A 26,093-nucleotide genomic window follows, 5' to 3' on the forward strand; every position below is an offset into this window, starting at 1 on the left:
TAGAGATTCCGTCCTTTTACTTCCTTTGATGGTCATTCAGCAAATATTTGAGAATCAGCACGAGCATAAAATTGGAAGTATTACACATAGTTAGAAACAGGGATTCTCTGCAAAAACACTAAGTGTACTGTGGGAAAATATTCCAGTGAATAATTGGTATCTACCATCATACAGAAATTGCATAAATCAGACCTTGTTTTGCTGTAATTTTAGCTTCCCCCCCTTCTTTCACTGCAGGTCAATAGTGGTAAACATTTTCTGAAATTATACACGGAAGTAGAAAGTTCAGTCAAGTCTGTCCAGATGAATCGGATCAGCTTCCCGGTGCCTCTCGCTACCTTCTCTCCCAAGTTGCCATTTTAAAGATCCAACCCGCCATTCTCAGCGTGTCTCAAGCGACAGTAACGTGTACGCACGCCAACCCCAGTGTAGTGACGCCTGCTTGTCCGGTTTTTGTGTGGGTGTGGTTCTCGGGGTTTGTTTTTTTTAAGTAAGCATCAGAAGCAGAACTGAGCAGACTGGTTTAAGAGACAGACTACTGCCCGTTCCTCTCCAAAGCAGGTTACGGGATTACAAGCAGAGCAACGGTGATCGATCGTGGCCCGACTCGTCCTCCGTTTCTGGGATCCGGGGCAGCAGAGCGGACCGCGTCAGTCCCCAGAACTTCTGGGGAGACATATCCTTTTTGGTAGCTGTGAACTTCCAGCCCATATGGTTCCCGCAGATGCGGCACTGGGCTATAGTCCATGCGTACCTGTCAAAAACAAAGCAAAAGGTGTTGACGCTACCGTATACGTAAAGACATTTTGCAAACACTAGAAGACAGTTCACCTATCCGGCAAGAAGGGAACATCAGTCTCAAGCTGGATTTCCAGAGAATCGCAGGAGGTCAGGTGTCCAGCTCCCATCTACAAACCCTGCTGCAGATCTATAAGAAATTCAGCCTTCGGGCAGGGAAACTGAAGTAGCTATAGCATTTTACTACCACAACGTTGCAACAGTATGATGAGATGGTGTATGCCAAAGGAGGGTCAGAAAATGGTTCTTGGAGAGTAAATTTAATCAAAATTATTTAATGGAAATAAAAGTGATTTTTGGACAGGGGCAGATTAAGAGGGAATCTCACTTTCCAGAGCAATGGAGCTTTTCTTTACTAGCTTTGAAAAGCAGAACATCAATATTTAAAAAAACCCTATAGAAGAAAAGGACAGAGAAAACATTGAAGGACAAGAAAAATGAACTCCAGATATTATAAGGCACAAGTTTTCTTCAGGGAGTCTTAAAACATGCACTTCTTATGACAGATACACCATACATCCTGCTGACCTTCACCTCATTACTAAACGCTACAAGATAGTCCAGACAAAACCCATGTACAGCGTGAGAACACAAGAGTAGATGCATAGTCAAGAACCTTGGGATGGTTATAAATGTAGCCACAAATTATTTTTATCTGCTGATAAAAAGAACTGGTTGTTGTCAAAGAGACCAGGATAGAGCAGAGAGACTGATGTAGGCAAGTCAAGTCTGACAGAAGAATGATTTCTGACATTAGGATACAGGAAAAAATGATCCTGTGATAACATATTTGAGGAATATTTTTGTGAAACTATAATTCAAATATAATTTGACATTTCAGATATTTTTAAGAGATTAAATATACAAATTCTAAAAGTGTGCCTGAAGTGTTCTTATCTAGTCAAAATTTAAGTAACCAGAGATGGGTGACATTTTGATGCAAGACCTTTCATTATTAGGCAGACTTTTATATCTTTACAATTCTGCTACTGTGTCAGACAGCAAGATTATTTAAAATCAAAAGTAATTATTTAATTAAGCTAAATACAATATTAGTAATTTTAAAACAGATAAAACAGATATTCAGCTTATAGATCTAAAAAGGTATCTCAGCAGAATAACTGCATTTATATATTATGTTCTCTGTTTGTACTTTACATACTTTGTGATCAAAGAAAGCTGCACGGAAACAATTATGATATAAATAGTGGCTTATATAAAACAATTCAGAAAAAAATCAGAAAATCAGCATCCTCTGTACAGCTTTCAGGTGCTAGACTGCGTTTTAAAATCTTAAAGCTTCCACAGATTTCAGAGATTCAAGATAAATTCTGCACGCTCTACCTCAATTTTCCATTTTATTTTGTATTATGGAAAAGTCTACATTTACTTTCGTATTTTTTCATATGAACTCAATGACAATGTATGTGTCAAAAAGCATGTATTTATTACCCCACTCTTGTAGGAATACATTTACAACTAAATTTCTGTCATTTACCCATAACATTTCTTTTAACTGTATTACCCAGGAAACCAGCTGTGCTCTGTCGATGGTCGTCCACTGAGATTCAAGTTGCAGGCTTTATAAACGGTAAGGGTTTCGTGGATGTACCCATGAGGATTCACGTATGCTGCCATGGGTCCACATAACGATAAACTGCAACAGATGAACAGCAATTCTGAGAGAGCTCAAGGAAGAAATTCAACTTGAGTAGCAGCTTCTGATAAAAACAAGTAGAATCTGTGTTCCTACTCTTAAATCTGACTTTAAATATGAGAAAAATGTGCATTCAGCAGAAATTTCTCTTCATTCATTTGTTTACATACACTATTTAATACAGGAGGAATTGTGGTTTCTGGTATCTACCATTTAAGTGGAACCTAAGAAACAAGCTTTAATGACCACATCAGCTCTTATCACTCCGATAAAGGAAAATTGCGGGGAGTCTTGCTGTGTTAAACCAAAGCATCTTTTAACCTTCACACTGACACAGACGATGGAGAGTATTAGTTACCCAAGATGAAAATAGTGACAAGACTGCCAGAAGTAGCAATCATTTGGAAAATGAATCATCTTATCATTGGTTAACATGGAGGATATTGTATAGGTCAAATATATAATGGCAACACACTGCCCAGAACAGCTCTTAGGATTAAATCATATAATCTTATACTAAAAGAGGTATCACAATGCTTAATGACAAAAATAGACAATTTCCTCAAATGACAACATCCTGGAAGCGTACCAATACCACCCAATCAGTACATATTAATCTGCTGTTGAAGCCTGTTGACATATAGAAAGTGGGAGTGCACTGTTGGGAATGAATTTTTTGTACTATTGTTTCTGAATCAAGTTCATGAGATCCCAAATTTTGTACATAACAAATTTACATTCCAAAACTCACCACAGAGTGAATAACTCTCCAGTGGCAAGGTGCTGGACTAGGTGACATAACATGGCCTTTCACACTAACTTCTACTACAATATATGTGGTTTGGGTGATGTTTGGATTTACTAACTTTTTATGAAAAAAGATGAAATAAACAATCTTGTTTTATAAAAAAAATTCCCTATAAATATATATTTAAATTTTATGAGCGCTGTGGAAAGTGCAATACCTGTATCGTAGCCTAATCTGGTTTGCTGTGTCAACAATTCTGATGAAGAACCTCCCAAAGATCAAGAGCATTAAACTCACCTGAATATTTCATTCTTGGTTGTTATTTCTGTATCTTGGCATTGCTTACAACAGAGAGATGTACACTTGAAAAGAAAAACAAAGAGGATAATTTCATTCATTTTCAGACACTTGCCAGCACAGTGGCAAAAAATAAAAATTTCTCTCCCCTTCTCTCAGAATGGACTTTGTATCAATTCCTTTTTTATCTGTGCAGTAGCCACTTATGTTTTCTCTTCATGCTAAAGCATAAATATTTTTCTATGCATTTATTTATGGTAAATATTAATTATTCTCTAAAAGGAAAGCACAGATTTTATTTACAATTAGTTTTCAAACATTCACAAAAACAAGAGGCACTGACTACACAACCATAATAAATGAGTCAACCTTTAAGGTCTTTAAAAGCTAATTCAGAAACCAAAAGCTGTTGGTCTTCTAAGATATAACAAAAAGATGGATGAGTACAAATGCAATCATTAAGTTTTTACAAAACTTCTAAAGTTTGGCAATACTGTAGATCAATGACTTTTATTTCCTCAAGAAAAATAAGTAACATGTATTGATCTTTCTCTTAAAGATTATAACACAAATTTATCTCCTACAATTTCTAGAAAGTAGAACAAAACAGTTCATCACTGACACTGCCCAGAAAATCCGCATTTAAATCAACTCAGTAGAATACTTCACTATACATTCTTAGGGGATGCATTAATTCTACCTCTTTTTAAGAATAATGCACATGAAATTCTGTCAGCAGAAGGATCCACCTTATTGGGGAAAAAAATGCTGCTTCAAGGATCTTCACTTGGAAAAGTCCCTGTGTGAGCATATGTCCTTTTAAAAAGGCAAATAAATCACAGCTTGTGCTTCTGATTCCTCCCGAGTTCTGCCTCCTGCACCCCGTTAGCGTGATGCTACACGGGTATTTGCCAGCCTTTACTCTCCCATTCCCTCTGCTCTGCTGCTCCAGCCTTGCTGCTGAGTTTCAGCTTCCTCCCGCTCCTTTCCTGCGGGTTGCTCTGGTTCTGCCCCACGGTTTCAACACACTGTCTAGGCTCTTTGAGATCAAGGGAGGAAGAGTGCTGCACTATGCACAAATACTATTAATCCTATGCCAATTTGCTTTACTTTCCTTCTTAAAGCTTGGCTGGCCTTCCTCTCCTACCCGTGACCTTTAATGCCTGCTATCACGCTCTCACTTTAATCACCCTCACTTAGAGATTATGATCTAATGTTCACATATCCCTCTCAGAATCCAATTTAGGCAGCTACTTAATTCTACCCCTCCGTTTCCAAATCTGGCTACTACAATTAGCACTTGCAAGCAGAATTCACAGAAGTGTTATAGCTGTGAATGATGTGCATTCCTTTAAAGATAAGCATAGAAACAGTTAACTGTTTTTAATGAAGAGAAGCACCTTTAAAAATACAGTGCAATTCATTGATATCAAAGACAAAAAAAAAAAGGAACAGATCTTACTGTAAATTACACTCTGGAACAATGAAATATATTAAGTCCATCTTTGTCAAGTAAACCAAAATATATGTTGTATTGCCAGAGCATCCCTTTTCGATAAAGAACCTTGGTTTAAAAAGACTGGATTTGCCAAATTAAATGTTGATTAAAAAAACCCTCTGAAACATAATGCACTTACCATTCTTACATTAAACATTTCCCTAAATATTACAACAGTTAAAAACATTTACAGAATATTACATGTTGATGCAGAAAGCACCTTTTTAATACTTTTTGTCCCCTACATATCCAGAGAAAGAAAAGCTATAGACTAAAATCAACTTTATCTTAAATTTTATAAGAGTAATTTAAGCATTCTGGTCTCTTTTTATGAAATATGTATAATGCATTGAACATGAACAGTTCTTGGAAGTACCTGAATATTAGAATATTTTCACAGCTCTTGAATCAGTGAAATGACAATGAAATTTAACATGGTTACAGACCCTTATGTGAAAACACATCCAATTTTATCTCAGAATTTGGAAGAGAAGGTTTTCTCTTTCTCCTTTTCTCTGTACATCCCCCTTCAGATTTTTTGTGCATGAGCTTTGGGAAGAGGAAAAAGCACCAAACTGATAACCCTAGTTCTCTTTTCCCCGGACACGGGCAGTGGCTTGGAGGCAAAGAGGCCAGACTTCCACTGCTCCACCCCAACACACACACACAACGCTGATTAGGGCTACGCTATCCCGTTTGAGGCATCGCTTCAGTATCCCCAGCACACTGACAACCAGCAAGGTGAGAGCTGGTTAGGGCTGTACGTGGTGATTCTTTGCAATGTAAACACATTACTCTCTAGGACTGAGGTGAGACAACATTCGTCTCTCCATTCAAAAATTACATAGTGAATATTTGAATAGGGAATAGCAATCTGAACCGCCAGTGGAAACGCTGCAAGATGTTATTGCAAATGCTGCTCCTAGAACAGGTGCATTCAACATGAGGTTGACTGACGCTTAGTTGCATTGTACTTAGTTATATTATAATATGTAATGCTGTATTATTTTAGAGAAACGTACTACGTGAAAATAAAACTTTAACGTTCTACATGTAGAGCATTACATAGTCTTGGGAAGAAGAACATTCAGGGAAGATAAGACAAGTTTTAAATCACCTTAAAACAGCTTAACAAGGCAATACATGCCTTAACGTAAAAATCATTTTGCCCGATATTTATTTAGATGTATACTCAATAGCTCATTGCTACAAAGATTTATCTTTTGTTACAAAATCCACAATTTTTCGTGGCACAATGCTACTTGATTGCTGTGTATTATACTGACAATGCGGCGTGCTGATTTTTATAGGATTGGTACCAGGTACATAAGACTTCTAGCACCATCTCTCGGCTAAAACAGTGCAGTGAGGCATTGAAACATAATTTCTAACAAGAGCAAATATAATAAAATGTTTCTTGCTTGCTGTTAAACACGAAATCTAGCACTATCAGAGAGCATTTTCTTTCTTGAGAAAATTTTTAAACAGGAAGGAAAAATAAAACAATTCCCCAATTCACTCTCTAAAAGTATTATAGGGAAATTTCAAACGTTTTTGTTACAGATTGTTGCAGTCACTCATATTTTTTGGTAAGAACCATTCAAAGTAAATAGCAGGTAAAGAAAATACTCACTTTGTTCATAATATCTAATTCACATCGGAGCCTCTGAACAGCACTACCTATTTTAAGCAATTGTATACGTAATGCATCATCAATTGGCAGGCAGGCAGCAACTCTGTAAGAAAAATCTAGAAATGAAGAAATACCAAGCCTGTTAGAATGTAAGAGAGAAACAAAAACTACTATTTATACTCAGTTATAGATTGAAACTTAAACCTTTGGGTTATAATAGAGAGGTCATCTCAGTCCATCCTTCTGCCCTAAGGCAGGATCACCTATATCTAAAACCCATTTCTAACATACTTGTCTAATTCATGCTTAAAGATCATCAGTGACAGATACTGAACAATGTTGGTAGGCAATTTATTCTAAACCCAGAACAGACCCCTGCAGAATATCACTTGATACAGACTTCCACTCTGACAGTACGTTATTGAATTTTCCAGCCATTGGTGGTTTTCCTTATGCTTACACTGCTTTTTCCAAAAAGAAAGATGTGCTTTTATAAGAGAAGGAAAAATTAATAGAAAACATACATATACACCTCCCTCATACATTATACTCAAAATGCATTATTTGCTTTAGTATCAAAGTATTCTCACTGTTATGTGGGAAGGGAAAAGACATACTCTTTATACATTCCCCTCTGGGGTTTTTGTTTCTTTTTTCCATATTTGAATGCAGACCAAAATTAGATCTGAAAATATTTGGTCAAGAAGAAAGATTTTTTTTTTAAAGTTTTAAAATGATACTAAAATCTCATTCAGCAGCTTCAATCAGGCATAAACACAGAAGGTAATGAACTTTACTACAGTCATTCTTCAATTTATCTAACAAAACCCTTCCTAATGGAGATCATCCCATCCCTCACAGCCTGTAACAGAATTGAAAAGCTGAACATTTAAGCCAGCAGTGTGCAGTGAATCATGAGAAAAGAAATACCAAAAGCATGTTGCATTTTGTTGTATGTTTTAAGATTAGATTATTTCATACGCTTTCCACATACGTAACGTCCTCCGAGGAGCACTCGGGGCAAAGCAGGCAGGAAGCGCTCTCAACCACTACTTTAAGCAAAGCAGAAACAAGAGCTCCACGGACATCACGAGGCCTAGACCTGCACTTCGTGGTTAACTGACTTTTTTTTTGAAGGCCACAGTCTGCCTTTCCCCCTTAGCAGGCATTTGAGAGTCTACACAGGGCAGAACGTTTCTCTCTGGAGAACAACTTCAACTGGAATTTACAGCTTATTAGGTACTAGAGACCAGTAGAGAGACGGGACTACTTCTTTGGGGTGCAACCCCAATGCCTACTGCGGCACGAAATCCGATTTCAACTTTTTTGTGGTCAGGTTACTGATGCTCTCATGTCTTATAAGCGGTAATAAGAAGTAAGCACCAAGAGATTATATAAACAAAACCACTTGGACTCATTTAATAATAATAAAAATCCAGTTTGCTTTTGGCTCATTTTCTTATGAAGCATTTCTATTGCATTCCTCCCTACAGAAAGCACAATAGACTTCTGTTTCTCTTATTGAACATGTTTCATAAAATTCAGATGAACTGCATGACTAAGAGCTGTATTTTCCTTTGGTCAAATCTGGCTGAAACCAGCCATCAAAATTTATTGGAAACTGGGAGCGAGGGATGAATTACCAAGAAAACGTAAGCCTTGTTTTCTTAGGAAACCTCTTCTTTTTCCTTCTTTTTTTAAATCAAATTTGAGTTCACAAGCTAAACAACATCATACCTATTGGGTTTGTTGGCAGAGATTCATCTTTAAGATTTTCATCCCATTCATGTAGCTGCCTCTTGACTCTTTCCATCAAGGTTTCCTTTTGTTAGAAGAAAAGCCTAATTTAAATACATAGGTATTTCTGTTTTCTTAAAAACAAAAAAGGAAGCAAAACGTAGAGTAAGCTATTTGCCCTAAGTGCTTTTAAAACTTACAGTACAGATTCACTTCATATACACATATTTTAAACTAAGAGTGAAACAGGGTGGGAAACAGGCCAAATTCAACCAATGGCTAGGTAGGTATAATTCTCATTTGAGACAACTGTTCAAATGCCAGAACAGTGCAAACCAGACCAGGGCCAGCCTTCTCTGGATTTCTCCCTCTCTTACACCAATTACTTTCTTTTACATACATACATATATATGTATATAAATACATACACTTTTTTTTTTTTTTTTTAAATAAAACAACTCCAAAAGGAAAGACCCGCCTGAGACTATCCAGCAGCTTGGTGGTTAGGACGCTCACCTGGAGCACATGGGACAGAGGAGCAAGTTTTTGCTCTGAGACAACCCAGTAAGGGCCTGAACCTCTGTTATCCATCCCGGATGCATGCTCTAGCACCAGGGAACACCTACACAGAGGGGAACCTCTCCTGCTCTTTACAGTAAACTAAAAACTACACTCTCTTTAAAATAGAACTTGCAATCCCATAAAATTAAAGGTTTCTCGTTACCCGATAATTAGACATTAAAATGTACAAAATTAATTGTAGATTACTTGGTAATGTTTAGTATGAACTTACAGCGTCATATAAAGAGTAGAGCCAGGGAGGCCAAGATGTCAAACTTGCACAGTGAAACTTCCTCTAAAACCAAAACCACAAAATTCATTCTTAAACATAGCAGATTTTACACATAGATCTTGTTCAAACAAATAAAACAGAGAGAGACCGAAGATATCCGATTATTTAAAGGTACAGCAAATTATCACCATGAGAACTGGTACTTCCACAGGAGGCTTCCAAAGCACTTTGCAAATGCATCGAGTGCTAAGTCTTCTGCACAAGATGGACAACATACAGATTTTCTCACAAAAACTGTCTCAGCGGTAAAAGGATTTTTGATGTTTAGTAACAAGATATTATGCCTTTCAAAAGAGCATCTATCTGAAATCTAGACAGTTCAAATATTCAAGTAGTACTAGATAGTGCACCTATTCCTTAGTCTCCATCAATTGTTGCTACTTTAGCAACCACAGAAAATCATCCATTATGTAAGGTGATTACGTTATTTCACATCAATTTGGTCAAATGCATGAATAAGTAAAATAAGGAGATTAATGGGCCAGATCAGGCATTTTAAGCTGACATATACGAATTCAAAAGATATATGATGACATTTTTTAAATGGAGAACTGACCTGTTAAAAACTTAACTACAAATCTCAGCAATATCACACAAGTTAGGAGTTCCAGAGGATACTTTCTCAGAGCTGACCGATTAGGTTGGGTAACCTTCATGTTTAATCACACATTGCTATCTGCTGTCGTTCTTGTATCAAGTTGTAATGGAAATTGCATTTTCAGAAATGCTTGCTGAACATCAGTGCTTATGCCAGCCTACTGAAAACCTGTTAGACAGCTGTATTATTATTAGCCACAGACAGTGAACACAATATCATACAATATCCATTTAACCGCACTCTGTGAGGAAAAATTCAGACCCAAATGGACTGTGGAGTAAGAAACAAAAGTGGAGGAGAAGAACAGAAGCAATTAAAAAAAAAAAAAAAAATCATCTGACGCTCTCACGACTATCTTTTATTGAGGGGTTTTCGATCAAATTTTAGTCACACGATAAATGGCACGAGCCTAACAGAAGAGTCTCTAAACAACAGAAATGGAACAAAATTTACTCTAATATTCTTAGCATTTCAAACAGATTTCTAGAAGTGCAACAATAAAGAGTAACCTAGAGTGACTCTACTGAGAAGTATCTCAACTACATAGAATTTTACCAGCAGGAGTGACCATACTTCCCTGTGAACATGACTAACATGTTCATTTGATTTGTGCACTAAAGTATCTGTATAACAATATACAGCAGATTTAGAGGAACAAAATAAAAAGGATAACCACTAGCACCTCTTAAAAAAAAAAAAAAAAAAGTCTTCTGCCTCTGTAGCCTGTGCGTTTCCAGCAGACAGGCAGCCCTAGGTAAAAACTGCATTGATTTGACAAAACTGAATTCCTAAAGCAAATTTCCAGCACTGTAAGGTTATTTGCTTAGTTAACCAATTTTCTACAGTGACTTCAGAGCACTTAAATTTATAGATTTGGGTTAATAAAATCAGAAAAATACACCGCACATCCACATTGTTTTCCAACAAAGGATCTCAAACTGTTCCATGAACACTTGCAAATTAAATCTTATGTTTCCCTTTGAGGGTAACTATCCTTATCTCACAAAGGGGGAAAAAAATCAGGCAAAGAGAGACTAAAATCCACAGTGAATCAATAGCACTTTGGAGAAAGAATTCAGCAACACCAGAAGTCAAGATATTGTTTTAATTAGCAAGCGTATTTTCCATAAGAGCTGACATGGGGTCAGCTCTTCCATGCAGCAGAAACTGTTCTTAAAATGCAACTTTCATTTTCTGGTATTTCTCATTATATTAGACAGTAAACATACAGAGGTAGAGCCTCTCATATCAGAAATAATTATAGTTCTACAGACAGCAAAAGAGCAACTGAGGTCAACAGGACACTGCCCTTGCTCTGGATCTGCAAAATGCCTTCTTTTTCTTTAGGGCAGGTGCATTGCATTTCCGCCATGATTAGATAGCATTGGTCTTGCAAAGGGATTTTTTTCTCCTTGAAGTGTAATGTTTCTGGGCTTGTTAACTCATAGATGAACTGGTTCAAGATCTTTGAGATCAATAACCCTGTTGCTATTAATGATTTACTCTATGGTTCATTTTTGTTTGCCTGAGAATTCAATGCCATTAAAGGAAAAAAATAATAATAATACAACTTTCAAATCGAAAGGAATCCTTAACCACATCTGGCAAGGGGGAGAGTTGCAAGGATTTGACAGGAGGCAGTTCCGAAGATCACTACAGACACAGAGGACTCCACGGAGTCTTTCCTCTTCTCTGTGTGAGCCGTCTCTGGAGCACACAGGCTCGTAGGTCCCCAGGCCAGGCCAGCCCCTTCTAACAGATTAAAAAAGTACCTGTGGGACTGGGAAAGAACAACCTGTTCAGCAAGAACAGCAGCTTTGGTAAAGGTGATACGCTAGCAGGGGGCTTAGCACCTGGACATGATTTATTCCAGCAAAATTATCCTTTTGACAGTATGTTTTATTCCAGAGTCCTCAAGGACTATGTATTCCAGGGTGTTCTGGCAAAAACGCTCTCTCATTTGTATAAATGCATCTTCTGGCACCTTTTAAACAGCACAGCTGCCGCCAGCACAAATCACACCACCGCCCTGAGCGATATGCAGCTTTGTAGCTTAGGCCTGGCAGCAGCCTCTTAAGACTCTTCAGAAAATTTTGGCCTGTGGTTTTAGTGTGAATTCCCTCCTGACTCTAAACGCTGTCATAGCTGCAGTGATGCCAAAAATGGCACAAACAAGCAAAGGTGGAATTTGTATCAGTGAACCAAAACTAGAATTTAATTCCCTAATGGCAATACCAACATCTGGATAATGATAATTTTTCCTCTTCTGTTCTTTTTTTTAAAATGAGAGAGTCAAGTAAATAAAGTTCTAGAACTGTAAATAAGTGTAAAGTCTGCATATTAAAAAAAGAAAGCTCTGGGGAAAAAAATAGATAAGATTACAGTGTCAATTCACCCACTTCATCTGTGTATAAAGCACTATCTTCTATTAATAACCATGTAAATGTATGTAAAGTGTATAAAAAAAATCACAAAGATTTCTGTGATCCCTTCCTATCTTGTCACTTTTAGTACTGTAAAAAAATTAAGGCAAGCTTCTAAATTCAATTTTTAAAATAAGTATTACACATTAACTATCCCAGAAATCAAATCTGTTGAACATATATTATGAGATCAAAAACCAGATTTAGAAATATATGTGCAGTTTGTCCTAAATAAATGGATTATATAGGAACATTGTTGTGATCTAACAAAGCAAATTATTAAGTTACCAAAAAACTACATATAACATATAAACAGGAGATTAAAGTACAATATAAAGCATGCTCAAACTGTAAAGATCAGCCTAGTTGTTGACCAACAACCTTCTGGATGGGAATATTTGACTGATTTAAATACAGAACTTAGAAAGGGAGCTAAAAAAAATCAAGGACTTACTTTAAACACAGACATTATATATCAGAGAATCTCCTCTGCCTTCAGCTACCTTGACAGACAGAATAATTTCTAATCACAAATTTATTTCTTTCCTAAAAAACAGATTTTTAGCCTTCCTAGTCTGTTTGTGTAACTGCCAACAAAAATATCTGCAGACTTTGTGACCTCACTGATCTTCAAAACACCACTGATATTCCCAAATAAGCATATCCAGAAAGGAAATGGACATGCAGTTACAGTAATACGGCTGTAATTTTCCTGTTTAAACAGGTTGTTACACCTTATAACCAATTTAGTAAGATACACACATAAAATTTGATTCGCCAAAAAGTAAAAATACTGTAATTAAAATCTAGTAGAACTCATAAAACAAAATGTTTATTTGCCCATTGCTGTTAGCTGATAAACAATCACACAATCTGCAGGAAAAGCAGGAAACTGGCATCTAGCAAGCCAGTTTGCTCATCCTCCTCTAAAGACACACAGATGGAATTTTATATCGATTTTCGAAATACCATCAAAAATAAAAAAAAACACAATTAGCTTCTGACCTTTTGATATTTCTGCCACCACTGATGTATAGTTCGGTCCTGCCATGCTGTAGGTTTCGAAGAGGGAAATATGTGGCATCGGTTGAGAGACTGCAGCTGTACTGCTGACATTGTTGAAGGCAGCACCCGTTCAGGAAGGATTTGTACTTTAGCCTGCTGGATTCTGATAAAGGGAAAAAAAAAAGATTGAGATATATGCACACACATACAGGAGTTTCAAAAATGGATTTTACTGCTTACAAAAACATGGGCATATGTAATAGATCAAGTCACTACACAGTGTTATGGAAGTCAAACAGGAGCCCATTTCAACAGATTTTTAAGTTGTACTAACATAAATCAAATTACCTTAGGGAACATACAGTATATTTGTAGTAAAACAAACACGTACTATTGTAATATACAGAATATCTCATGCCACTGGCTAAATTCTGAAAGCCACTGTGCTGACCAGACTTTGCTCTACCTGAGATGAAGATACAAGCATTAAAGATTCTTCAACCTTACTTTCCATTTTCCTTTAAAAACCAGAATGATCTGTTTACCAAGTATTTTTGCACTGGCGTACAGAACTCTAAAGGAATCACTGGTTTAACTTTTTCAGCAAAAGCATTTTGCTGTTTTTTCCCCTCTCACAGTTAACTTCCTTTTCCACGGGACACAATGTGCTGTCTATATACTTTAGGAGATAGGGTATCTGTTGGGACTGTGGTGGACAGAATTAAAAACAGATTGGCAGTGGCGACACAGCAGAATATTCTGCCATCTCAGCGCTGTATTTTTAGATTTTTGTCTCCTCAAGTTACTTTTGGTATTAAGCTAATAGCCAGTTAATACATATCAAACCCTCAGAAAGGACATTTGGCTGAAATGCAGTTTGCTATCTTCAAACCACAAAAGCTTATGTGCCTAGCTGGAGTTCAAAATCAGCAGAAATAGGATATTAGGATATTAAAAAATGATCAGAGTCTATATCAACCAAGTCACCTATTCCACATAGTCAAGTAGCTGCTAAGAATACTCTCTACTAGTAGGAAAGAGTTTACATTTTTAACAGTGTCATGCATCAAAAACCCTGAAATATTAAGACATGTCATTATGAATTTGCAATTGCACTTACAAGCAGAATTAACACTGTAAAAGCAAACCTACTTATTTTTGCAATAGCCAGAGATCTCTGAAGTGTGCTCTCTTCACATTCACTACAGATGAATGTGATGCCCATGTGCCAAGACAATAAAATTCTTGCCAGCAACAGATATGAAGCTAGTACATACCAGCCTAGCTGTCCTTGCCCCTCCGCGAACGCCCTGCCTGCAACCCCACGCTAACAGCCCTCGCTGCTGCTTCCTGGGGGTTCTGACCACCAAACCCACATTCCCTAATAGCACCAGTTTCAGGTCAGAAAGCCTCAGAAGCTTCACCAAACAAGGCTGCAGTTATGCAAATGCTTTTACGGTGTAAGAGACTTAATAGATGACTCTTGCAAATAACAGAATTAATGAGAATTAATTAGCCCAACCACTGAATCAAAAAGGCCTGGTTTTGGTTTCCCCTGGAGGAAAATTTCAAGCGTTTCTTACTTCTGCTGGATGAGAACAGGTTCACAAATGGGTAAGTCCACTCAAACATTGACTTTATCACCGAGACTTGGAGCACTCATCCATAAGCCCTGGAAAAACTGACATATTCAGGTAAACGATCAGCCATTTTGACGATCTCAATTCCAGTCGTCTTGTTTCCATGCATAATACACACATCTCTGTTAATTTATGCAGTGCTCTAGTCATTTTGCCTAATGTTACTTGCATAAGCTTGCTCTCAAGAAATGCTGGGAAGTGTTTCTATGTTCTGAACACTACCAGAATGCTCATACTGAGCAAAAATTCTAGCTGAATTCGAGTACTTTGAATCCCACATCCACCCCTACAGAATTCTCAAGTATGTGACTATGCTTCCGGGACTACCAACACCAGAAGCGGAAAGGAAATTCGTACTTACACCACCTCTGTATTTTTCTATTAGTGAAGAGGCATAAATACATTTTAAGGGATACCTCTAGACTGTGTTTGATTACAGATTAGCTGTTCTCAGTCACACCTGCAGACTGTGAACCTGGAGCCTGGCTGACCGTGTCACAAAAATACACAATCTCATGTTCAACGTCTTGGCTATCGCTGGTTGATACGACCGGTCCTTATTTTAGGTCTTTCAAGAGACAGGTATACTTTTGCTGCTGTGGATTCCAATTTTGCTCTAAAAAGTCTAGTTAGATGCTAATCCCTTTCCTAATTTATTTTGTAACCAAAGTGTAATTTCAAGACTTCTCTTTCATTTAACAATCTCCTAGTTACAAAAATATTTGCAAATCTTGATGACAGATGGGTTACAACACTGGTAAGACAGCTCTAAAATATTCTCAGCATCACTGGGAAGCCAAATGGCAACATTGTGACAACTTTTCTACACCAGACGTTAAAAAAAAGTGTGCATATATATATATATAAAAATTTTTTTTTTTGGATAAAGATGTAAGTAGAAAGGGGCAAATAAGTCTCCCCTACTGAAGGTGAGAAAAGGAAAAAGGAGGGAGACAGTGCAGAGGACAGACTACCCATTTTGCATCTCAAATAGCACACCGAAAGCATTTAAACATCTAAAATCCAAGATAGGCATTTATACAGCTTTCTTTTTTAGGAAAAAGGAGGTTTCCAGTACCTATTCATAAAACATTGCATAATAACATACTGGTAAGAAGGTTATCTCCACCAGCTCTTAAGAAACTGAAAAATGGGAAATGAAGATGGGGTAGGGAAGGAAAGTGGGAGAAGTCACTGTCCATCACAGGTCTGTGAAGAGAGGGAGATCTGTTCTCTCCATTCGCCCGTGTTCTCTGATGTCTTCCAAGAACACTGCTGATAAAAACGTCAGGGGAGATGCCATATCTTTGGCAAGCTTACTGTATTATTTTCTTAGTTACAAGACTATAGATACCCAAAGAAGAAAAAGTTGCCTAGGAGACCTAGGAGGGAGTAATTTGTCTTTTGATAAAAAGCCACTGTGCTCAGAAAGCGAATCCTCCTGTGCCACTTGCCTTGACTGCCAGAGTAGGATGATCTTCTTGGTTGCTACTATGATGACTACCAGGGCCTATGTCTTTCAGTATGTGCTCTCTGTACTTCTGAGTGTCTGTGGACTACTTGTAAGGCAGCCAAGAAAGATAAACCTATTATCTGTTGGATTTAAAAACATTACAAAAGAATCTGCATCTCCACTAGAAAGTTAAAATAAACAATCAAAAACCTAGAGTCAGACCACGAAATACTATCAGTTAACACGGCCCTGAGAACAGGGCTTCAGAACAGCTGCCCTCATTGACGGGAACCATAAATTGCCTCAAGAGAGCAGAAAGCAATTTTATCAGTGAACTATGTTAACTTACTATAAATAATAAATTTGCATTTTGCCATAAGCACATGGTAATTAGAAACACCAAGAATAACGACAAACTTTTTCTCGCTGAGAAGCTTGATAGCTTTCCTTCTTTATCGAAACGTCTTTTAGACTGGCGATGCCTGTATTCAAAACAACTAGCAAAAAACCCAAGAAAATTAGAATCAGGATCTTAATAGTAATGTTTTCTTTCTACAGAGAGAACATAAACTTATTTTTAATGTCACCTGCGATGTAGGGACAAAAGTGGAAGCAAACTGCCACGCTACCAGGCTCCTAAAACACGTCACTCATAGAAAGTCAGTTCGTTAGCACAGGAGTCTGGAGAATGTCTAATAACCTGCAGAGAGGATCATTTCCTCAGGACAAACTGAAGAACATCTGCTCACGTCTCCAAAGCATATTGACAGTACTGAAGAGATTCAAGTTGACTAATCACTACTAGGACAGTCGGTTCTGTAAAACAAGTGGGTACAAAAGCACAGAGCATCCATGTGGATTTGAAGGTGCTGCTGACAGGAGCTTCCCAATCCCAGGCATACACATACAGATACTGAAACCAGTTTCCACACAACCACACAAGATCACTCACACGAGAAGCAATCTTTTCAGATTTACTGAAAAGTACATGTTTGGCAGAATAACTATGTCATAAAGAAAATGAAAATAAAATATTTTGGTCTGTGATTATTACTTCATGTGACTTAAATGCTTTTTTTGTTGTTGTTTTATAGCTAATTATGGCTTGAAAGTCGAACTGGCAAAGTTTCATCCAGCACTACTACTGGAATAGACCGCAAATGGCTGTTTATTTTCCAAATGTAGAAAATACATTTCTAGAAGGAACACTTCCCCAAACACACAGTCACATTAAACCTATTGGAAACTACACTATCATAAGACCTTAAGGCCCACAATAGGTCTAATATTTGAAAGCTGAAGATACTGTTTAACTCATTCCAAAAAATTTAGAGTTTGCCTTGATTAGAAACTTAATCCCACCTCCCTTATTTCATACATTTAAAAATCCATACTTGTGAATGAAACTTATAAACATGCTGTATAAGTGACCTCTCCTGGTCAGTAGATGCAAAACCATCATCATAAAATGCTTTAACAGCACAATGAATCACTGTACATCTCAACTGTTTCTAAATATTGAATTCTCAAAAACAACGCCATTGCTACTGTAGTTGTCCAAGCACTGCCATCTTGTGTTCAAACAACAGTTTTTCTAAACCGTAAAATTCAGAATGTTACATGTAACCACAAGGTTAGAAGAAATGAAGAGTACCTGCATTTCTTTAGCTGCATGTTGTAAAAACATGAGAAAACGCTGAGCTCAGACTGTTCCCAGGCCTCTTTCTACAGCAAAGTCACTATACTGAATGATAGCAGGATAAAGATGATGATTAATCTTTAGACTCACAGATTTGGAGTAAGATGCTACGTGCCTTGCAGAACAGATTACAAAAGCCTCTGCCAGTTGGGCTAAGAACTGCACACGTGTGCACAAAAGGCATGTGCAGAGCCGGCATCTCTGATCGACAGAGGGTCACGATGCAGCGTGTGGTGTGGAACAGGGTGTCAAGAACACAACAGTGACAGAAGATAATATGTATTCTTAACTGTTAAAGGTCTCATTCACTTAAAAAGCACATGAAAAGAAATGCCAGCCAGTAACAGGAGAAGTCGCAGCTGTCTATCAGCAAAGTATCAGTGAACAGTAAGAGCTGGGTCAGAACGGAAGAGGTAAGACTTGCTGAAGGTAAGCATGTGTTAAACTGTGACAATGGTTAAAAAAACCCAGAATTTATTATTTGTGGTAAAAGATCTCAGGAACTAACACGAAAAGGAAGCCAACTGAGCCAGCCAATAGAAAACCCTGTCTTTAACAATGGAGTTTTAACTGATCTGCAGTCTAGACCACAGGGGGGTAATTAGAGGAGTTCAAGTAGCAAAATCCTAAAAAACATGCAAACAAAAATGATGATGGCTTTAGGAAATACCACCAACTTAAAAATCTGTAAAATGTGGAAATGACAACGATGCAGGAGACCACAGAAAGAGCCAAATAAAACATGCAACGGAACTAGTGAAGATTAGCTTCTTTCAGCTAATCTTCCATCTTTTGACTCTTCCTACCCTCTCTGCCCTTGCCTTCCACCCCTTATAATCTCTCCTCTTCCCCTAAGCATTCCTGCAGTAGCATCATCCCCTTCTGTGTCTCCTCGCTACTGGCTGGCGATAGCAGAACATGCTGTGTCTGACTCGGAGCTACAAGCTCGTGCTGGCCAGTCAACCCACGCATATCCTGACCAGCTAGCGGCACACCAGAGTACTAGCCAAGTCCAGAGCAGGTCTTTCCAACAGCAGCAAGACTAATTTAATCTCCTTCATGGACCCAGTCGTCAGCTTTCATGAGTCCTGTAGAAGCTTAATCATCTTTGAGATCTTTCTTGTTTTGTCAAACGTGGCTGGTTCAAAGGTTATTGGGGGAAGTCTATTAGCTGGAGAGACAAACGCAAATTTATGTATATGAAGCTGTCTGCTTCATAGACAAAAATCCTTGCCACATAATATTAAAGATTTAAACCCTTAAAAGGGCAAATATTGACACAATTTGTCCTCCTAGTCTGTTCACATTCAACATGAACACCATGCTCATCTTACACTTATCCGTCTATGGAGGTCTTGATTTATTTCAAGTTGTTTGCTCCCTGCAAAACAAAGTCCACCTAGATACCAATGCACAGTCTGTTTTTCCTCCCTTCCAGATTTTTTCCTGCCTGGCACTAGAGAACGGAGAGGCAACACAGCACAGAACAGCTGGAAGAACGGAACCATGAATTATGCAGTTGCTGCTGTGCTCCTCACCAGTATGCAGACGGATTAGAAGTGCAGGGCAGGAAAAGGAAGACTAAACAGCAGGTGAGCTCTGGATGCCTCACATTCAGCAGAGCTTCCACACTGAAGCCGGCCTGCTCTTGTTGTCTGTGGATGTTAGTGCAGCCACCAGTCAGGGAGCATCCGACTGAAAAGGATCTTGGAGTTAACCCTCTTTATCACTGCAGGCATAGCTGCCTTTAATAGCCTGAACAACATTTAGTATGTGCTGCTTTCAATTTCTGTTCCAGTTCAGGTTCTTTCTTTTTCTTTCTCTCTTTCTCTCTCTCAAAAAACCCCAAACATTTCAAGAAGAAAAAAATGAGGAAGAGAAGCAACTTGTTTCTCTGCCAAGGTTACCAGTCTCCAGTTCTCCACTTTCCCAGTGCTTCCCATGAAAAACACCACCCCTCCGGGCCCTGTTACTGTCCTCTCTGTACTTGAATCATGCAGCCGAGTCCTTCTGCATGCTGCTGAGGCTCAGGAGATAAAGATCACTCAAAGTACAAAAAAGGACAAGCTTATCGCTCACAGTTCCAGCGTCTGCCCCTTGCCTGCAGCAGTGCAGAGCTGCAGTTGCACATCAAGCCACGCTCAGCTGAAGTGGTGCATGCCCAGGGCAGACATCTCTAGAGAGAAATGCAGGCTGCAGGTTTTCAGAGGCCCAGAATCTGGTCAGCACCAGGGAGGCTTCTCACAAAGACAGCTGAAGGCACACACTTCATAAAGGAGCATCCTCCCATTTCACATCCCGGTTGAAAGCGGGATGCGAGAGATTCTGAACAAAAACTTTGGAATTTTTAACGCAGGCAAATCAACATCTTTCTCCTGCCTTAATTTTCAGAAACAAATTCATTCTGACAAATGTTTTCTCACACACATCAAATCAAAGTGTTCGAAGACATTCTTTAGAATATTTTAGAGAAGAGTTATTAACAACTAAAACATGAGTCTTACAAAAGGAAATGTCAGAAATCCTAATAACCAGAGGAGCTGCGGGTCGACTGTATAATTAGTATCTACGCTAATCAACCATTTGTGCAACTGAAGGGGTAGATTCACTAGGAGTAAAATGTAAATGTTTCGGTGAAAAAAAAAAGCAGTTTTCAGAAGGAAACTAAGCATTATGCATTTTACCAGTCTACGATACAAAATGCTGACAGGAACAAGATTTGCAACATGCAAAATTAAATTCATTATTTTCTTACCCATCTGACTGGGTTCTTATTTCAAGCACCTTGAACCTCTGTCTTCCTATTGCTTTCACTTTGACAGTTTCAATTCCAAATTCCTGCTCTTCTCGGTACGCATATATTTCTGCTGTTGTTCCAAAATGTGCTTCCCTTTCACGTGCATTACTAAAAGCAATAGAATAAAAAAGGTTACCTATCCTCCAAATAACACTGTTCATTCAGATTTCACTAGTTCTTCTACCTACACTGACTGTCCACGTTTAGTCCATTTGAACAGGTAAATTTGGTAAAATACCTTCAAACTGACTGCAACCATTAATTTTTCATTTTACAAGTAAGTTTTTTTTTTTTCTGATGATTTGGTTTTATTTTAGTTTGTAGAGGTGAGATTCTGGGAACACAGGGATCACCAGTGTGTCTGCATTTGAAATGCAGACACTGAAAGTACTAGAATTCTTTAGACTGACTTTCTAAAACCAGCTGCTCCCATCTCCCACATAACTGTGGTAAATTGGGGTAGGAGGGAGGAACATTCCCAGCCTCTTTTGGCACAGATTACCCTTTATCTTTTCTGCAGTTCTGTCAGCTCATTTCTCTCAACCCTACTGTTAAACATTTATCTATGCTTGTTAATTTATACACAAAACAAGCAACGTACACCTTTAAGACAATAAAGTTCTCAGAGCAAGAATCTCATTTTTTACATTTCAAGTCAAGGCTTTTTCTTTTAACAAAACAGAGCAGTGCATTCAGTTACTGAAATCAAGAGAATGCTCAAACAAGGAAAGCAAATCAACACTTACTGTTTCTCTACACAAAAGCAATGGCTTTTGTGATGCTGTCATGCAGCTACCCACCATCCTTTTCCCTGTGCGTTGGAAGACAAAGTTTGTCTAACAGTTTCAAACCGCAACTTTTGTTATATACCACAAAACCAATGCAATTAACTGCTTTTGATTTAGTGTCCAAAGAAATCAGCACTAAAAATACATGCTCCATACCATCAGTAAATCCACTCGTGTATTTTACCTGTATGCAAGAACAGCAAATGTTCTGTCTTTCTGAATTAAATTCCGCACCATGCTAACCTCTTGAGGGCGAAAAAGCTGAAGAGGCAACGTCTGTCCAGGAATCAACATCACCATCACGTGAGGCAACACTGGAATCACCTGACAGCTGTCGTCATCGTGCACTGTTCTCCCATGAAATTCTTCCATATCGGAACCTAAATACTGAAAACGAAAATTAAAGAAATAACACCCGTATGGGAGGTTTTTGTTTTATAAAGATAAAATAAAACTAAGTCATTGCTTTAAGGATTTTACAATAGAATCGTACAAAAACAATCATAAGAGGACAACGATTCTAAAAAGTGAATCTGGTACACTGAATATTCTTTATGGAGTGTATATCTTCAAAAGATAACACGTTCACAGTCATGTGTTATCTGCTTATTCCAGACCACAGGACGCGCTCCGTGGAAGACTCTGTTTGGACTCCAGTTGAATTAGCAAAGATAACCCCGAACACTGCTTATTTCTACCCAAAGGTCTGTGTGACACGTTACAGCAGTAAAGCCCTTAGCTCTGCTCCCCTCTTATTGTACCTGAAACGTTCTGGAGGGATCATGTGCAACAGTACAGAAGTGGGCAGACACTTATGGTCCTTGAACCATCCAAGGATACCCCTGCGAACGGTTCTCAGCAAAAATACCTCGTTCAGTATAAATGAGCAATGGAGTTCAACAATCAGAATACTTGCAGATTAAGAAATACCCATTTTTTAACACCAGTTTAGTACATACAGGTATGATTTGCTCCTATTCCATTACTACTACAGAGGAATAACTCCTACTACATTTCCAGCAAGATCTACTTATCTTAGAAACAGCAGGCATATCACTGCATTTATTCAGCAGCTTTATTAAAACCAAGTGGTGTATGTTTATATACAGCTCAATCAAAACCTCTTCAAAACATATTTAGCGGAATATATATAGAAAAAGAACATACCACATGTGATGTTGGCAAGCTGGTGTCAAAATTAATGACGTTTGGCTTTTCCGCTTCTTTACTATCTTGATCTTCAACTTCCATTTCATTGTCATCCTCTTCCTCGCTCTCTGCTAATAAACACATAGCAAATATTGTGTAGAAATCAACGAGCAAAGATCAAGACATCGAGAAAAGCTCTGTGTTCACACATAGCCTCTTGCTGGTATTTCTAGACAATTTTGTTGTTGCTAACCTCTCCTGTGTGTATAGGAAACACTCAAAACCCCAAACCCAACAAAGGCAACCTCCACGAAAGGAAGCAACACGACTCTGCAAAGGACTCCAGATACAAAATAATACTTAAAAATTACAGCTGTCTTCTCATTGCTCAATCCTAGGTGCTATTCCTAAACAAATACTTTCAGACAAGAGGATAGTTAGATTATCAGTATCTTTTATTTTGGAAACACATAAGCAGTGCATTTAGCTGTATAAAATGTATTTCAATAATTTATACAGAGCACTGAACAGCTACTCTATTTAAAAAATTATCAAATTTCATATGGTGGTATTTATTTAAAACCCCCCAAAAAAGTCAAGAAAAAAATCAAAAGAATGTATCTTTCTAAAATGTTGGCTTCACTGACCGTTCTATGCATTACTTTATAAAGTAAATACATACTCAAAACAATGTGATTATCACACATCTTTAATTGCATTACCTGATCCTATTTCTTTACACCAGAACCATAACCAGCATTTACCCACCATGCCCACGTCCAGAATAGACGTTACTATAAACTTTGCAAATCAAGTCTGGGGTTTTCTTACACCAACAACTGCTGAGTAATGGGCAATTGCGATGGTGCTGAAAACCATCATTTAGAACTTGAAAATGAGTACAATACAATGCGGGCAGAAAACCGTCTTCACAACAGTCTATCTAGCTGCCTGCCTTTACGATTAACATTTTCTTAATGCGCAGCCCAGCTTTGAAAATTACAGGGTAGAGTCACTGTATTGTGCGAGACGCACTGCGAGCAAGGCGCACAAGAGAAAGACGCTTGAAAAGGAGTCCTGCCTCAGGAACGGGAGGACCTCCGCCCTCTCCTGCCGAGATATCGCTTTTGCGAGTGGGAGGACAGGAGAACAACGGAGGCGACATCGCGCGCCGTTTCTGGAAAACCTCGTATGCCCCTCCGCGCTCAGACACAGCTGTCGAAGGCATTCTTCACAAAGTGCTTAGCTGATGTATTTCTTTGACCTCGCTTTTTTTTTTTTTAAATATTGCCTAGTTTACAGAACCTTCTCTGCAGGAGGAACGGCATGACCTGCTGATGTTATGGATCCATCCCAAACCGCGGTTTTCTCAACACGAAATGATTCAGCATAACAGAGAAAAAGTTTGGGGACTCTCTTTGGTGTTCTGCCTAATTACATAACTCAAAGCACCGTGGCGTCGTCTTCCTAGTTATCGTAAAAAATACTCCATTTATGTATGAAGCTTTTCTTCCATTATATTGAGGTAGGAATCTTAAGTATAAATGACCACAAAACGTTTAAAAGGTAAAAAAAATAGCCAGCATTTTGCTTAGCTTGGTGGGGGGGAAGAACAGGAACTTTTGGCGTGGTTCCTGGGCAGCAGAGAAGGAAGAAAGCTCCCTGCCAACAGAAATAGCACCGCGCTGTACGCGCGCCCTCATTAAGTTTTAATCACTAGCGCGTTCAACCGCCGGCGTCTCTAACAGCCCCGCAGAGCGCGGTACCGGCTGCTGCGCGGCGCCGGGGCCGAGCCGGGAGCCCGACGGCAGCGATGACTCATTTCACTGCAGCGGCGCCGCGCGAGCGTGGAGGAAGCGCCGCCGCCGCCGCCTTCCCTCCGCTGCACAGCCGCGCGACGGGAACACGGCAGGGAAGGCAAAAAAAACCCAACAACCCCCCCCCCCCCAACCCGCATCTTTTCCACTCTCAACCGTAGATATTTTTAGTTTTGGGGGTTTTTGAGGCCTGGAGACCAGCGTGACCGCGGGTGCCCGGAGCGGGGTGCCTTGGCGGGACGCCCGCGCCGCTCTCCGGGGCGCCGCGATCCCGCCGGCAGCCGCAGCGCGGCCCGGCCGTGGGGCCCCAAGCGGGACCCGCCGCCGCGTTTCGCTCCGTATCGTCCCGTCCCGTCCCCCCACACCACCACCCCACCGCGCCTCCCTCGCTCGGAAATGCCGCTTCCTCCGGCTCAGCGCAAGCCGCTCCGCACCCGCGGGCCGCTCTGGCACCGGCCCGGCCCAGCCCGCGGCTCCGGCCTGCCGCCGCCGCCGCCTTGCCCTGCCCTGCCCGCCCCGGCGCCGCTGCCCGCCCCGGCGGCGCCTCCACCGCCCCGTCACGGCCCGGGCGCGGGCGGGCGGGCGGCCGCCATTACCGGGCACCAGCTGCAGGTGGTTCCCCATGTCGTTGCGGGGCTCGCCGCCTCCCTCCTCGGCGGCCATCGCTGTTTACCCGCGGAGCAGCCTGGGAAGCGCCGCCGCCGCCGCGGGAAGGAGGGAGCGAGGGAAGGACGGACGGACGCGGGGAGGAGGAGGAGCCCGAGACGCCGCCGCAGCACCAGCGGCCTCTAGCGGCGCCGATCGGGGAGACACGGGTTCGAGTCCCGCCGCCGGCTCCCTTCCCGGGTTCGAGCCCCGCCTCAGGTTCCCGTCTCGCCCCGGGTTCGAGCCCCGCCGGGGCACCTTCCCCCTCGCTGCGGCTCCAGCGCGTTTTATCATATTTATTACCTGTGCGGTGCGAAGGCGGCGGCCGGTGTCATTTTTTAGAGCATGACTCTCTCTCCCTCTCTTTTTTTTTTTTAAAGAAACTTATTTTACAAAGAAATAGCACAGGTGTATCAAATTAAGAGTTAGCTGCTCGTTTCGATTTACCGACTGGCGCAGTTTGGGGCTCCTCCGTGCAAGGGTCTCTCTTCACGTCTGGGCCGTCGTGCTGGATCGCAGTCCAGACTGAAGTACCAAAAAATTATGAGCCGTTTCTTCTCCAGATCCTGGGGTTTGATTAAAAAAAAAATCATTACGCTAAATATTTTTGGCCTCTTCTGATTTATGCTAGTATATTTTCATTTGTTGTTTTTTTCCTTATTTGCCCAAACCCCAGGTCGGACATAAGCTCCAGTTCAGCCTCTGACCACGAAACACAGATATTTCTGCCCACCAGCCCTTCCCACAGGGCTCAGTGAAGGTTTTCCCTAAGATCAGGGACTTCTGGTACGCGACACCTCACCGTCCAGACGCTCGTTCTGTTAGGTTTGCTAAGGCGTGATTAATTTTTTGGTTTTC

The 26,093-nt window shown here is 39.9% G+C and overlaps 1 protein-coding gene across 8 annotated transcripts in view; it reads right to left on the reverse strand.

The window, feature by feature from the left end:
• The window catches only part of CRBN (cereblon), a 28,189-nt gene continuing 2,096 nt past the window's right edge, over positions 1-26,093 (reverse strand). For 4 of the 8 annotated variants that reach the window (XM_013958281.2, XM_013958283.2, XM_013958284.2 and 1 more), the window contains 11 exons: positions 25,683-25,801; positions 22,792-22,904; positions 21,809-22,011; positions 20,795-20,944; positions 13,248-13,410; positions 9,162-9,224; positions 8,369-8,453; positions 6,632-6,747; positions 3,501-3,565; positions 2,324-2,455; positions 1-754 (listed from right to left, as the gene is read on the reverse strand). In XM_013958281.2, the coding sequence (XP_013813735.1) occupies positions 571-754; positions 2,324-2,455; positions 3,501-3,565; positions 6,632-6,747; positions 8,369-8,453; positions 9,162-9,224; positions 13,248-13,410; positions 20,795-20,944; positions 21,809-22,011; positions 22,792-22,875 (1,245 nt within the window). In that variant the 5' untranslated portion in view covers positions 22,876-22,904; positions 25,683-25,801 and the 3' untranslated portion in view covers positions 1-570. Of the gene's footprint in view, positions 755-2,296; positions 2,456-3,500; positions 3,566-6,631; positions 6,748-8,368; positions 8,454-9,161; positions 9,225-13,247; positions 13,411-20,794; positions 20,945-21,808; positions 22,012-22,791; positions 22,905-25,186; positions 25,290-25,682; positions 25,802-26,093 lie in introns of those variants that run through there. The other 4 variants (XM_067303510.1, XM_067303508.1, XM_067303513.1 and 1 more) reach the window with 4 other exon arrangements.

The sequence above is a fragment of the Apteryx mantelli genome, chromosome 12, assembly GCF_036417845.1.
Source record: "Apteryx mantelli isolate bAptMan1 chromosome 12, bAptMan1.hap1, whole genome shotgun sequence".
NCBI classification, from domain to species: Eukaryota; Metazoa; Chordata; class Aves; order Apterygiformes; family Apterygidae; genus Apteryx; species Apteryx mantelli.